We start from the raw sequence: 16201 nt of genomic DNA on the forward strand, positions 1-16201 counted from the left end.
GCAGTCGGGTGCTCTTACCCACTGAGCCATCTCACCAGCCCACTTGGAGAATTCTTAATGTTCTCTCGGTGCTGGAATGGAGAACAGGTCAGAAGCCCTGAGGATTCCTAGTCTGTCTATTTGAGTATGTTTGCTCAGGGAGAATATAAATGGGAGAATCATCCTGTGTTCATTGTTCATCACTATGTCTGACTAATGTTATTCTTGACTTTACCTTTCTAGGCTCCACAGCTGGTCCAGGGTCTTGCCTCCAGAAACATTGTGAAAATTGCTGCCCATTCTGATGGTCACCACTATCTGGCTTTGGCTGCCACGGGGGAGGTGTACTCCTGGGGCTGTGGAGATGGCGGAAGGCTGGGCCATGGGGACACAGTGTATGTATAAAAATGTTTCAGAAACTGCTATGTTTCTGGTTGTCCATATCCACAACAGAATGGAAAATGTCAGGGGTGATTTTATTTGTCTACTGTAGAGTTTAGATAAGGAGGGAGATATAACAGGATGCTTCTCTTCTTCCTCCCCTCCCCTCCCCTCCCCTCCCCTCCTCTCCCCTCCCCTCCCCTCCCCTCCCCTCCCCTCCTCTCCCCTCCCCATTTCCCTTGAGACAGGATCTCACTAAGTAGCTCTGGCTGTCCTGAAACTCACAATGTAGACCAGTCTGTCCTTGAACTCACATATAACTGCCTGCCTCTGTTGAGATTAAACTTGTGGGTCACTGCCCCTGGTCTGTGTCCATTCTTGATGAATGACTCCTTGAGAACTTTGCTACAAGTAGAAGGATTGCCAGAATTAGCAAGAGCTAACAATTATCCCTTCCATCATGTTTTCTAAATATAACCAACCCCACATATTGTCCTGTTGTTCACATTGTACCATGTCTTCTGCTGGTAGGACTCCTGGAACCATGATGTTTTGTTTACAAGCATAAAAAGCAATCTTATCTTTTTGCATTGAAGGTTTTGGTTACCATGGAAGAATAGAAATAAAACAGGAAATGGTTAATTTAAATGCTCAGGGGTAAAATTGAGAGATCTGCCAGTTCCCACAGAGTAATGGAACCATTTTATATTGTGTTGTTTTAAGTGGAGCCTGTTAGAAAGACTTGGCAGTAGGAGGGTGTGCTATTCCCTGTGCAAGCTTACTTCATGGGGTCAGAGCATCAGCAACGAGCAGTCAGGTCAAGTAAGAAACGTTCCCAACCTTAACTGTGTCTGAGTTGGCGGAAAAGGGACTGGAATGTATATGGCCTATTAATACTGGGAGGGCTGAGATGGAAACATCACTACTTAGAATATTCTCTGGGAAGATTCTCAAGTCTGCTGGAAAAGTAATGATATGTATGATGCATTATTTTAGAGTTCAGAAATAACCCTAAAGCTACAATGTAAGAAATTGAGAAAAATGAGGTAAAACCAGTGACTCCCCCCCCCCCATCCGCTTCCCCCCAGCTCCCACACACATACCAAATTTACTATTGGATAGGCTTTGGCAAGCTCATTCAGTGTAGGAGCCACCACAATCAAGAGAGAACGTGCTGCCATTGCCCCCAGGCTTTGTATCCTTTGTAGTTATTTCCTGATTTCCCTCTCTAGCTCCTGCCATCCATTATCTTGTCCTCTGTTCATATTATTGTCATATCTAGAACTAATTATCGTCAATTGTATAGGAGTTCACTTCTGACTTTCACATATAGTAATATTTTGCAGCATAGCCATGTTGTAGGGTGTCTCAGCATTCATTGCTTTGTTGCTGATAGATAGTGATTGGGGACATTAGGAGCAGAGCTGCTTTATTTAGTTCTTTGTATAAGTCTTTAATAGATACTCTTGTGGATCTAAGTTAGCAAGCAGTGATGTTTGGTGTTTGAGCTAGAAAGGCAAAAAGTCCTGTGCTCTGATTACCTCTTTCCTCTTTTGTATCTCTTATGAAATGTCTACCATGTTGTTTGTTGTCTTCCTTCCTGCAGGCCTCTGGAGGAGCCCAAGGTGATCTCGGCTTTCTCAGGAAAGCAGGCTGGGAAGCACGTGGTGCACATAGCATGTGGGAGCACGTACAGTGCGGCCATCACTGCCGAGGGGGAGCTGTACACTTGGGGCCGTGGGAACTACGGCCGCTTGGGCCATGGTATGTCTGCTGTACCTGAGTACAATCACGAGGTAGGAGGAGCTTGCTTCTTTTGAGAGGCATTGAGAATGACAGTTGTTTCTGTTTCAAGGCTCTAGTGAAGATGAGGCCATTCCAATGCTGGTAGCTGGACTCAAAGGTCTAAAGGTCATTGATGTTGCCTGTGGGAGTGGAGATGCTCAAACCCTGGCCGTGACTGAGAACGGTATGTAGAGCTTATGCTGCCCTGGGCAGTTTCTTAGGAATGTAGCCTGGATGAATGAGTTTTGGAGTTGTGTGAACTTCCTTAGGCTGCCCTCCCTGGTTGGGGAGTGCATTGTTTGCTTTCTGGTTGCGTTGATAAAGCACAAAGCCAAGGTAACTTGACGGAGGAAGAGTTATTTTGAGTTATGTTTCCAGAGGATTAAAGTCCATCATGGCTGGGAGGCAAGACAGCTGGAGCAGAAAGATTACATCTTGAATGCAAGCACAAAACAAAGAGAGCAAACTGGACAGAGGTGAAGCTTTTTACTCTCCAAGCCTGCTTGCAGTGATGTGCTTCCAGCAGCAGTCTATACAACCTACCACTTACGCCTCCCCAAGACAACAGCTGAAAACCTAGTGTTCAGGTGCCCAAGGTTATGAGGGACATTTCTTATTCAAACTACCACAGTAGGAGCTCAGTGGCTTCAGCAAAGAGGCCCAAGAATTTCTCAGGATTTGGTTCTGGAAAGCAGGTGGGTGCCTAGGGGCTACCACCTTTCCTAGTGGGTATTTAATTTTCACTAAAAATTACAGCTAAATAATATAACTGACATTCTGAATTGTCAGTATTATCACCCAACATTTAGCCTCATTACAGCCAATCTTTCATAGTCTTTGTATGCTTTACAATCTAATGTATCTTATTAAATCTCTGGTTTTCTCTTTATGTTTTATTAGTGAGTTTGGAATATATATATATATATATATAAAATTTTGTTTTAGTATTGTGAATTTTGATTCCAGGATCTAAGTACTCTATCATTGGAATTTATTTCTGTTTGGCCATAGTTGTATATTTTTGTGTTTATTAGTGAGACAGTATTTTGCTAAGTAGTCCTGAATGTCTCTGAACTCATTTTCCTCTTGACTTAGTCTCCATAGAGCTGGGATCACAAGCGTTTGTTACCATGCATAGCCCATATATGTACGTATGTTTATGTATGTATGTACACATACATATATGTATATACATATACACATATGTGGAGAGGGAGAGAGATATAATGTAGTGGTTCAGATTTGATGGCCAGAAATGCATCCATTTTTACAATGAATTTGTCTGTCTATATTTTGGTGGTCTCATTTCTGTACCGTGTCAGTCGTTGCATCAACTGGGGAATTTCTTAGTCTGTTTTTTCTTAAAGAGGTTGTCTTAGGGTTTTACTTCTGTGAACAGATACTATGGCCAAGACAACTCGTAGACAACATTCAATTGGAGCTGGCTTACAGGTTCACAAGTTCAGTCCATTATCATCAAGGTGGGAGCATGGCAGCATCCAGGCAGGCATGGTGCAGGAGGAGCTGAGAGTTCTACATCTTCATCTGAAGGCTACTAGGACAAGGGCATTAAAGCAATGACTTCACCTACTCCAATAAGGCCACACCCTGGCCCAAGCATATACAAACCATGACAGAGGTTGAATGGCAGGTAGAGAAGTGACTATGGAGAATGTCTTCGGTGCGAGATAAAATCTTTTCAGTAATCCATATGTACCTAGAGCCTACTGTTTATACATAGACATGCTCAGAAGCTCTGTGCTTCTGCTGCTTTTTGAATTCTACAGAGAATAGTCATCTAAAGGACCCTTCATTATTTATAAATGTCCACTACTGAATGAGCCATATTTCACAAAACCCTTAACTAAGATGGGTTTGTTTTGTCTTGTGAGAGAACCTTGCTGTTCTGTCCAGTGGGCCTTGATCTCTGGGGCTCCTACCTTCCTCAGCTTTCTGAGTGCTGGGACAACTGTGTAGGAGCCACAGTTCCTGGCTGTGTTATGCAAGCTGTGCTTGGGTTTTATCCTTGGTATTCTTTGTAAAATTTCTGAGGAAACTTTTATAGTGATAAGATGTTTAGGACTAGGACTAAGGCTATAAATATTGCTCACCTCACACTTGTGCTTTTTTGGCGCAGCTCTTTGAGAGAAACGTTTCTGCTGCATGATTGTGTTGTGCAGTGACTGGTGCAGTGGAAGCACCTGCCTGCCTGTCCCGTCTGCTCTGGGTGATGGGCTCACTGGAAACATTGGCTTAAGTGTAAGCGGTAGGATTTTAGGCAGGACATAGAAAATGCACTGAGGTTTTTTCCCTCATTGATTAGCTAATAGTGTATCCTTTATACTTTTCAGTTCAGATGACGGATTAGCCTGGCCTGATAGCTAGCATTGTGTTGGAATGCTTCCAAATTGGCTTGCTTATGTGTTGTTTCTGGCTGGTTTAGTAGTATGGCATAGTTGGGTCATTATTACAGCCTGTATCACACACAAAGACTAAAGAAAAGGATTATTTTATTTTTCAGAAAAAGTGCATTATTCTTTGGTTTGGATAGTTGAAAGCAGAATGAGAACTGAGTTATTTACAAGCAAACTGAAAGTTTTATTGTTTTCTTTTTTTTTTTCCCCTTCTGGACTTCCTCTTATGGCTTTTTCTACTATGTTACTGACCAGTTTTTTCCCCCGATTTATTGAGGTTTTGCAAATGATTCAGGTCAGTTTTAAAGACCACGTTTGTATTGTATTGTACCCTTTTATGTCATATTTAGTTAAATTACATTGCACTGATATGTGCCATTGGGAAGCCCTGCTTGTTGTGGGGACACCACAGTGCACAGTGCAGGCAGACTGGAGGGTGGTCAGTCAGAGACAGCATTGCCACACACCTCAGTGCTCATGTCTTGTGAGCAGTGTGATTTTGTTCTGTGTTTAGGATTTAGTTGAAGCAGCAGCATCGGTCCCAAAAAGTAAGAGTCAGACCTTTGTTTCCCATTTAATCTAAAAAAATGAAACACCAGCTTTTATTTTTAAAATAATATTTATTTATTTTTATTTTATGAGTATGTATGTTTGCCTTTAAGTATGAATGAGAAGAGAGACAGAGAGAGAGAGAGAAATTGTGTGTGTGTGTGTGTGTGTGTGTTTGTTACCCAAGGAGGGCAGAAGAGAGTGCCAATTCCCTGGAACTGGAATTTAGGATGGCTCTGAGTGCTGAGTGGGAACCAGAGTCCCCTTAAGAGCATCAAGTATTGTCAGCCACTGTACCATCTCTCTAGCTCTTGTTTACATTTGCTAATGTATCAATCTGAAATATACGTTAGATTACATTTAGTCAATAATCTGTGTTGCATTAACTATATATAGGTAAGATTGTTTTATGTGTTTTATGGGTTATATTATTTTCAGTCATTTAAAGCTTCCACCATGATGTGCAATGATTTTTACTTAAATGTTTTTTTAATTTGTGTTTTCTAGGCCAAGTGTGGTCTTGGGGAGATGGCGACTATGGGAAGTTGGGCAGAGGTGGAAGTGATGGCTGCAAAACCCCAAAGCTGATTGAAAAACTTCAAGACTTAGATGTCATCAAAGTGCGCTGTGGAAGTCAGTTTTCTATTGCCTTGACAAAAGATGGCCAAGTTTATTCATGGGGGAAAGGTGACAATCAGAGGCTTGGTCATGGAACAGAAGAACATGTCCGTTATCCCAAACTCTTGGAAGGTTTGCAAGGTGATTGCAGGAGTAAAATTAAACCCTTGTGGATCTATTTTTTAGAAGTTTTCAGATTTCTTTTCTTACCTTATATCCAGTGAATGGAGTGTCGTTAGAAATATCTTGATAGCTGTAAATAATGGAAAATGGCTTATTTATTTTAATAAATGTCCTAAAATTATTCTCATCAAATTTAACTTTTAATTCATTTACTTTGAGACTTAGTGTGCTGTGGTGTTGGAGCTGGAAGTCGGCTTGATTTCTCCCGACTTAGTCTGCTGTGACCTTGTTTTTGGTGGTGAGGTATATGTGCTTGGTTACAGAACTGTGTAATCTGCTTTGAAGATTGAGGAGGAAAGGGAAGTCCAGGAGTAGTTGTGAGTGAGGGTCCTCACTATAGCATAGAGGGTGGGTCCCCTCTGAGAGATCCTCACATAGTCTCAGGCATTCTTGTAAGGAATGGCATGTTTGGAGAAAGAACCATTAAAACCATGGAATTTATAAAGGAAAAACTCTCCTTTTTTCCCCATAATGTTTGGCCTAGTGGGATTGTAGATTGTCTCCATACTGTCCTAAGTGGGTGCTGGTGAAGTACATACGAGCTGACAAGAAATCGAGAAAGGTGAGGTCAGTGAGCCAGCAAGGTTAGTACATGGATGCCCATTGGACCCTTTGGTATTTTATTTAGTTCAGAGTGAAGCGCACTCTTCTTAAGGGGCTAGCTTATTAATTGTTAAGGGAGTAGTCCTTTTGTGGTCTCCTTTAGTTTATTCACAGATCAGGATTTGGCCTGCATTTTGTTTCATGGACTAGTTTAGTGGATCTCTACACTAATTCATTTTCCTCTCTCTGCTTCTTTGCTGAGGGGGTTTGGAAATAGGGCTTTCCAGTTTTTGCCCATGAGTTTTATTTACAGCGTGTTACTACTTTAGTCAGAGGCAGTCTTCTGTGTTCATCGGGTGTTTAATCCCCAGGCTTCTGAGATAAGTGGCAAAATAACACAGTTCACTGTTTGCACAACTCTATTGGAAATCAGTTGGCCTCTAACAGTTTTCTCCATTCATACAGAAAATCTAGGTTTCTAGTTATTAAGTAAAATTTGTCGAATTACTTTACTATAGGAATATTTAAATTACTATTGATGTTAGCTTACAGTAACTCAGACTTATAGGGTAACGCTTTTTTTCAGCTGACTTTGTTGACATTACATGGAAACACACTGTTGATTATGTTAGATTCACCTACAAGAAAAGATACAATGCTTTACTTCTAAAAGGTATACTTTCTTTCACAACCAGAAATGTTTACATCATGAGGCTTTGAGAAAAGGTCTTTAGTGAAGAGTATGCTTTGCATGGCTACATCTGGGATACTGAAGAAAAAAGTCATTAACTGAAAATACCATTTTCTCACTAACATAATTAAATGTCAGAATTAGTGGGAACAGGGTTGGCAAAATGGCTCAGCTAGTAAAGGAATTTGCTCTGCAAGTGTGGTGATCAGAATTTGATCCCTGCGACCCCCATAGGAAGACAACAACTCTACAAACTTGCCCTCTGACCCCCTCTTGTGTTCTGTGGCATGCCCTCTTCTGCCCAGTAATCAATCAGCCAATCAGTTAGTAAATTAATTAATGGGGGCTGGAGAGATGGCTCAGCGGTTAAGAGCCCTGACTGCTCTGCTGAAGGTCCTGAGTTCAAATCCCAGCAACCACATGGTAGCCCACAACCATCCATAACAAGATTGGGCGCCCTCTTCTGGAGTGTCTGAAGACAGCTACAGTGTACTTACATATAATAAATAAATCTTTAAAAAATTAATTAATGATGAGAATTTTTTGTGGTCAAGCATGTTTAAAAAGCAGTTTCTCAGGCAGCCTATCTGTTAAAAGAGCCAAAGGAGTGCTGCTTTAAGTTTGTAGGTTTTTTGGGACAGGGTTTAAAGCCCTCAGAAGTTCTTGAACAGTGCAGATGAATAAGTTATCAGGCTTTCTGATGATCTTGTTAGTTAATTACAGGGTGTATCTTTTTATGTTGTGTATATATATCTGTGTGTCTGTATCTTATTCTGTATGAATAAGACTAGGGATATGAACTTAAAAATCATACAGTGTTTTTGAATACGGTTCTGAATAAGGAACGGAGAAAAAGACTTCATACTGCAGCTCTAGCTTTGGACTGTGTTACTAACAAATCAGAGGTGACAAGACATGGTATATATTTTAATAGCATAGTCAAATCAAGTAAATTGAGCTTCATATTAAAGGATGTTACTTGTCAGAAGTTAATATTGAAGGATTTATGTTCTTCTGTAGCTGAGAGCAGATGTCCTTACAGCCATAGGTTTAATGGTGTAACTGTGCCCATCTTCTCTCTAGGGAAGAAGGTGATTGATGTGGCTGCAGGCTCCACGCACTGCCTTGCTCTGACAGAAGACAGTGAGGTGCACAGCTGGGGGAGCAATGATCAGTGCCAGCACTTTGACACTTTGCGTGTGACCAAGCCAGAACCGACTGCACTCCCAGGACTGGACAGCAAACACATAGTTGGAATCGCTTGTGGGCCTGCCCAGGTACTGACTACATAGTGAGCTTTGGTGTCATGTACAGTTTTATTTTATTTTCTAAATGCTTACTCCTAGTATGTAGAAATACCCGGGTTTGTGTGTCATCCTTCTATCTTGCAGTCGTTCCACAACAAATTACTACATTTAGTTCTTTCAGCCTTTTCTTCTGTACATTGTAGAGACAGCATATTCTTCTTCTCTCTTCCTCCTACCCTCTATCTTTAGCTCTTTAGTGTTGGTTGTCAGTTGCTTCTTTTTTTTGGGACATACTCTAAATGGATGCTGAAATTTGTTCAAAAAATTTTTTTTTCTGACATTATGTAAGTTAAGTAGTTTTCATATTGGAACGTTCCAGTTATCAAATATTGACTAATCTCTGCATTACTGCTATAACTATTGGTCATGGTGTTTTATCCTTCTAATGTTTATAAGTTTTACTTGATAATATATTGTTATTTGTGTGTGTGTGTGTGTGTGCACTCCTCAGGGTTACTGGCATCCAGCTTTCTTTGTGCTCTTGCTTGATTTCTATGAGGCTAAAGCCGGGCGTGCGTGGTGGCGCACGCCTTTAATCCCAGCACTTGGGAGGCAGAGGCAGGCAGATTTCTGAGTTTCAGGCCAGCCTGGTCTACAAAGTGTAGCTAGGGCTACACAGAGAAATCCTGTCTCGAAAAACCAAAAAAAAAAAAAAAAAAAAAAAAAAAAAAAAAAAAAAAGAAAAGAAAAGAAATAGGGCACTTTGCCTTGTGTTTTCTAAAAGAGGTTATATACAATGCTATTTCTTCTTTAAATATTTGTGAGTTCATCTGAGCCTAGAAATATATAGTTTCATTAGAAGTTCAGTCTTTAAACAGGAATAGAGGCATTCCTGGTTTCTGTTTCATGGGTAGGTTTTTTTTTTTTTTTTTTTTTTACAGTCCAGTAAATCCCCCTCCCTGTCTGCCCTGGTCCTCCCTCTGACAGTTCCTCATTCCATTCCTCCTCCCCCATCTCCAAGAGGATGTCCCCCTCCTCCCAACTCCACCAGGCCTCCCCGCTCCCTGGAGCCTCAAGTTTCTTGAGGGTCAGATGCATCTTCCCTCACTGAGGCCAGACCAGGCAGTCCTTTATGTATCAGGGTTCTGGGACCAGCTTGTGTATGCTGTCTGGTTGGTGGCTCCATGTCTGAGAGAGATCTTGCGGGTCCAGGCTACTTGAAACTGCTGATCTTCCTATGGGGTCACTCCTCAGCTTCTTCCAGCCTTTCCTTAATTCAACCACTGGGGTCCCTGACTTCAGTCCATTGGTTGAGTGTAAGTATCTGCGTCTGTCTTGGTCAGCTGCTTGTTGGGCCTCTTGGAGGGCAGGCATGCTAGGCTCCTGTCTGTAAGCACACCACAGCATTAGTAATAGTGTCAGGCCTTGGAACTTCCCTTTGAGATTGATCCCAATTTGGGCCAGTTGTTTTGTTTTTTAAGTATTCTCTGACTAAGCTCTTGAGGTCATATTGCCACTTGGATACTAGTAATTTGTATATATTTTTTGACTTCAGTGTTTTCCCTGATTACAGGTTTAATTTTATTGATTTTTAAAAATAATTACTTTCAGTTCATTTTTGACTCCATATTTTTTCTTAACTATGTTGTTTTTTTCCTCTTTTTAAAGTGCCTTTCACTTCAGTTTGCTTGGGCTCAGTTTTTAGGTTACTTAAAGTGGCATCCCGGGTCATCGGATTTAGCCCCCCCCCCTTTTTTTTTTGTCTCTCTGCATTTCATACTATAAAATTTCCCTCTAAACTCTTTCTAGGTGAATTGTTCTCTGACTGTCATACTGATGGTATAGTTCAGTTTCCTTCCTTGGAAGGTTGTGTATACACTACTTAGAGCTGTAAGTTGGTTGTGTGCTCACTCCCAGCCATTAGTATAGATTAGTAATTTTGTGAATGAAAACATTTTTGAAAACACTCCATTTTTTTTAGGTGTGGAAGTGAGGTGGGATGGTGAAATAGGAGAGGAAATTAGAGATAGTTTATAAGCTAGAAGGCATGAATTTGGGGGTGTAGAGGGATGAGTAAGTGGTAACATGGGGTATTTCCTCACACTAAGTGTAAGTGTCTTCAGTGGATGAGACTACTGATGAACCTACAGATTTCATGTTAGGTTCCTTTTTTCCTTGCACAGAGCTTTGCGTGGTCATCTTGTTCTGAGTGGTCCATTGGCCTTCGTGTCCCTTTTGTAGTGGACATCTGCTCAATGACGTTTGAGCAGCTGGATCTCCTGCTGCGTCAGGTCAGTGAGGGGATGGACGGCACTGCTGACTGGCCCCCACCACAAGAGAAGGAGTGCATGGCTGTGGCAACGCTGAACCTTCTGCGACTGCAGGTGCTAATTTTTTTTGCTGGTTTCCTGTCCTTTATGAATGCCTCAGGCATTCCTGAGTGTATTCATGGGCATTGAATGTGTGAACTTCACCCTATTCACTGAATTGATAATAAAACCTTGAAAGTATTTTAAAATAAGATTACGATGGGGTTACGTGTATACTTGATCTTGTTTTGTTTTTCCGAGAAGTCAGTCATTGCATATAGGTAAGAGTATGTACAGAATCAGTTCTTTCTGCCATAAGCACCTTCCTGACATTCATGTGCGGAGAGTGTGTATGGAGAAATGCCCGAGACAGTAGAAGAAAGAGAGGGGTAAACTCCAGTTGACAGACCATTGTCCCCTGGATTGTTTTTTAGACTGTGAAAGCTGTATTCAGTAATTTGGCTCCCTACATCAGTACCTTCTCTTCCTCACATGGGTATGAAAATCACCCAGCCTTTCTACTAGTCTCTCTTTGTTACTCTTGTAGGATGATCCTAAACTGCCTTTTCACTATATTAGATACTGTTATTTTGTTTGTCTCTGAAAGAGAACATTTCCAATTAAAATTTTAGAAAGAATATTGTCTGATTTTGAAAATACATTATTTTTTAAATTATGCCTGTGTATGTGTGTCTGAGTATGGGTATGCAGGTAGGTATGCTAACTTTAGGAAATGGTATGGTTTTATGATTATAAAATAGTAACAAAAGTACTTTGGGGCTGGTATAACAGTATAATTATTTTTTAATTTTTCTCTAGTAGAATTTTTAAAGATGCCATACTCAAAATGTAGTCCTTTGTTTTCCCAGTAGTCAGTTGACTTTGTGACCATTGCTAATTTACACTGTCTTCTGATGAGATCACTTCCTCAGATTCCTTCTTATAAAGGTTTTCCTTTTCTCCCTTCAGGGTATGTGAGATTAAAGTTTGAAAAATGTTTGCTTATTTTAGCTTTTCAAAGATAATTGATTTAGAGGGGGACCTGTTGCAGAAATTTCCCATAATTAATAAGCTCTCTGCCTAGAGCAGCCATCCTGTCTGTTGTGCTCTCTACCAGGAGCCATAGACATTTATTTAATACCTATTATAACATCTGTCTGTTATGCTCTCTACCTAGAGCCAGAGACTTCTATTAATTAATACCTGTTCAGAGCAGGCAATTATCACTGCTCTCTCTACTTGGAGTCAGTGACTAATATTCCCTATCTAGTTCTGAACCGCAGTGAAATTTCCCATCTTTAAATATCAAAAGGTTATATTTCTCTCTTTATATCAATGAATTACCTGGTCTGGAGCCCTTTGTACCTTTGTTTCCCTATTCTTTATTCACAGGGAGGAGCTGAGTGTAGAAAGACACTCATTGTCTGTGTCCCTGTTTGGGGGTTGGGGAGGCAGGGTGGGGAGCGACAGATACGGGAAGGCAAACACAGAAAGGCTCTCTCGGGCATAGATGCCTCTCTGCCATTCTCTGTACGCCGCTTAGACCCAGTCAGCTTCAAATCCATCCTGCTGCAGCCTAGATCACTGCCCAAGCCCCATTCAGGGGTTGGAGGGCAGTGAATTTTTATCTCAGGTTAGTTGAGTTCAAATCAATATGTTGGGTGCCATTTTGTTTCAGTAAATCTCCAACCCAAATATGCCCTGGCAGTGAAAACACAACTCTCTTAGGAGACAGTTGTATCAGGCTCCTGTCAGCAAGCACTTGTTGGCATCTACAATAGGTAAACCTTTTTAAAATGTAACTTGAATTTATGGATGTTACTTAGCCTTTGAGTTCATGTTCTCATTGAGTTTGAAATTGCTCTCTACTTTTAATCTATATCCCCTTAGAGAAGTCTAATAAATATGTTGAACTTCTTTTTATATTCCCACCTTTCATGACTTCTTTGGTAGTTTTAAATCTTTGTCTCTTTCACCATTCATCTCTCAATCTTATTGTTCTAAGTGGTTTACTTATTTCTTCAGTTCAAAAATTGTTCCTTTAGCTCAATAGGCCCTATTACTGAATTATGTAACAGTTATTTATTTGGAGTACTGTATAAGATGGTGATTCTAGCACATTTTCCTAGGCCCATGCAACTGGAGCCTCAGTGTATGCAAACCAAAAGTATGACTATTAGGGCAGGACCTAGAATGTAGAAGGGGCACAAAGGAGCTTGCCTGGCCCTGCACACTTCTGTCTCAACGCTTCTGTTTTTGGAACTGTTTTTGCATTTCTAAAAAGTGGTCAATTTTGAAGCCTTTGTTTTTAATCTCAATATTTTTGTTTTCTGGTGTCTGCTTTGTTGTTGTTATAGTGGTTTTTTTGAGATATAATTTCTCTGTGTAGCCCTGGCTGTCCTGGAACTTGCTTAGTAGACCAGGCTGGCCTCCAACTCATAGAGATCCATATGCCTCTACCTCCCATGTGCCCATGCAGCAGGTTGTTAAGCTTGGTGGTAAGTGACTTCATTGTCTATTCAGTATTACTGGCTCTCTGATCCTCCTCCTCCTCCTCCTCCTCCTTCTTCTTTTTTTTTTTTTTTTTGTTTTTTGAGACAGGGTTTCTCTGTGTAGCCCTGGCTGTCCTGGAACTCACTTTGTAGACCAGGCTGGCCTCACCTCAGAAATCCACCTGCCTCTGCCTCCCAAGTGCTAGGATTAAAGGCGTGCACCACCATGCCCGGCCCTTGTTCTATTGACACAGCGTTTCTCTGTGTCTCTGTGTGTCTCTGTCCTGGAACTCACTCTGTAGACCAGGGTGGCCTCCAACTCAGAGAGATCCACCTGCCTCTGCCTCTCAAGTGCTGGGATTAAAGGCGCGCGCCACCACGTCCGGCGATCCTTAACTTCTAAGAGTATTTTTCATATGCTTATATGTACTTTTTTTTTTTCCTTTTTTAATTGTCACCATCTCTAGGGACATAATTTTCTTTGAAAAATATTCTCCCTCATGTTATTTTGTTGCCAATAATGCCTGTTCCTTTCATAGTGACAGCAGTTTCTCTTGGTTTGGTCAAGGTGACCCTAGAAGCCAGTATTGATTTTGTTTCCGTTGTGTTGTAGGGTTTTACATGCTGTAGTGGGATCAGGTGCTCATTTTGACCTGTGATATTTGTGCTTAGATGGGCAGTAGACTGTTATCTTGTAGCTACTCAGAAGGTAGGCTGGCTCCCTGGTTTCTTGTGCACTAGAAACTTTGCATATGAATAGTGCAGCACTCTGTCACACTAGGCTGTCAGATTTCTAGGGAAAGCTCAGGTTTAGCAGGTGGTTGTGAGGAGCTTGGGAGCTGCTCTTCTGGTCACTGGATGGCTGCTCTAAAGGCCAGCCTGAGCCCTGCTTTTTAAGGCAGACTCCTGCCTTGTCAGTGTACTTGTTTTTCTCTGAGGACTTTGCTTGTGTGCTGTAGTTTGGTTATCTAGTTTTAAACTGCGGTTGGTTCCAGGCATTTTTCTGTTGGATATAGACTGTTGGGGATTGCACTGATAGTTGCTGTTCTACATTATTTAGTCCTTTGTGCTGATCTTGTATTTTGCAGTTGCATAGTCAAAGCTGGGTAAGACATTGTTTTTGTAAAGTACTTTCACAGTGATATTTCCCAGCTATAGTGGTTAAAAATTTTTAGTAGTTTTAAAAATTCATGTAAGGATCAATCTTTGTCATCTGAAAATTAAAATTTGAAATGGTCCCAATTTGAAACTTTTTCAGTGTTAATGTGATTCTGTCGATAGAAAATTCATTGTACACCAACTACTTTGTGTGTAAAAATATTTAAAATAATGTAGCTGGGCATAATGGCACATGGCTTTAGTCCCAGCTCCTTGGAGGTAGAGGGGAGTGGATTTCTGTGAGTTCAAGGCCAGCCTGGTCTACAAAGTGAGTTCTAGGACAACAAACAAAATAATGTATAATTTATATCTAGGCTACATATATAAGGTATATGGTATAAGGTATATGGAGCACAAATAAATTTTGTGTAATACACAAGTCCTTTAAGTTACCTCCTATGTGTGAACATATTCCAATATCTGAAACATTGAAACATTTTGTGTAAGGGATGTCAACTTGAACTGAAAAGTTAATTTTGTTTATATAAAATTTCAATTTAAACTTTATTCAGTCTTTCATTAGCATTTGGAAAAATACATTTGCTTTTGGATGTTCTAAATAATTTTTTTTTTCTTTTTATAGTTGCATGCTGCCATTAGTCACCAGGTTGACCCGGAATTCCTTGGTTTAGGTCTGGGCAGTGTGCTCCTGAACAGCCTGAAGCAGACCGTGGTGACCCTGGCCAGCAGTGCAGGAGTGCTGAGCACTGTGCAGTCAGCTGCCCAGGCTGTACTACAGAGCGGCTGGTCTGTGCTGCTGCCCACAGCTGAGGAGCGGGCCAGGGCACTCTCAGCACTCTTGCCCTGCACAGGTGAGCTTTTGTTAGGTGAAGAATTGGGCACAGACAGGAACGTGGGAAGGAATGTGGGATGGCACTTATCCACATTGCTAAAAACAAACGGCAAACTTAACAGAGCAAAACCTTCTTTTTTCAGTTTCAGGCAATGAAGTGAATATAAGTCCAGGTCGTCGATTCATGATTGATCTTTTAGTTGGCAGCTTGATGGCTGATGGAGGATTGGAGTCAGCTTTAAATGCAGCCATTACTGCAGAAATTCAGGTATGGCCCTAGAAGTACAGAGGAGTCAATGAGTGCTTTTACTTAGTGTATGGTTGCGATTGAAAACTCTGTACTCGGACATTATTTAGGAATCGTGACTATAATCGTTGAAGAACCCAAAATGTAAAAAATTTAAAGAACCCAAAATGTAAAAATTTTAGTTACATACAAATTTTTAAAATTTAAAACTCTTGCTTTTATTTGTGATAAAATGATCCCACCTTAAGTGTCTACTTTGATGATTTTGACAGATCCTTCCATCACATAGATTATTTTCATCACCCTGGAAGATCCTTATGTCCCTTTGCATTTAGGCTACTCCCCTGCCTGTAGATTGTCTGCCCTGAATGTCATGTAAATGGCACAGTAGGTAGTAATACCTCTTCTTTTGCCTGAATTGATGGTTTTTGTATTTAACCACATCACAGTTTGTTACTACTTTGTTCTTATGATTGAGAATTTTTTCATGCTTTTTATTGTTGAAAAGTACTCCATTGAATGCTTGTAACACTTGTTGGTTGTTTATGGTTTTAAGTCTACTGTGGTCACTAGGGTTATTAAGTTCGTCAGGGGGGAAAGTGGGTGCTAACCCTTTGAGCATGTATTTTTCCTGTGACTAAATACTTTGGGAGGCATTAGCTGAGTTCTAGGATGCATGTGTGCTTATTTATTTCCAGATGAGCTCTGTTTCTTACAATTGAACATGTATGTAAGAGCTGCAGCTCTTTCCTGACTCTGTATGAGTCATAAAATACTTAGTATTGTCAGAATTGCTGGCAAAGATTTCAGTG

At 40.8% G+C, this 16201-nt stretch overlaps 1 protein-coding gene across 4 annotated transcripts in view; it reads left to right on the top strand.

Moving 5' to 3' along the window:
- Positions 1-16201, top strand: part of Herc2 (HECT and RLD domain containing E3 ubiquitin protein ligase 2) — a 181677-nt gene that overhangs the window by 47989 nt on the left and 117487 nt on the right. For all 4 annotated transcript variants that reach the window (XM_006540639.2, NM_010418.2, XM_006540637.3 and 1 more), the window contains exons 12-19: positions 223-374; positions 1967-2124; positions 2216-2329; positions 5616-5867; positions 8227-8420; positions 10574-10774; positions 14933-15161; positions 15286-15410. In XM_006540639.2, the coding sequence (XP_006540702.1) occupies positions 223-374; positions 1967-2124; positions 2216-2329; positions 5616-5867; positions 8227-8420; positions 10574-10774; positions 14933-15161; positions 15286-15410 (1425 nt within the window). The remainder of the gene's footprint in view (positions 1-222; positions 375-1966; positions 2125-2215; positions 2330-5615; positions 5868-8226; positions 8421-10573; positions 10775-14932; positions 15162-15285; positions 15411-16201) is intronic.

Source organism: Mus musculus, chromosome 7, assembly GCF_000001635.26.
Source record: "Mus musculus strain C57BL/6J chromosome 7, GRCm38.p6 C57BL/6J".
Lineage (NCBI taxonomy): Eukaryota > Metazoa > Chordata > Mammalia > Rodentia > Muridae > Mus > Mus musculus.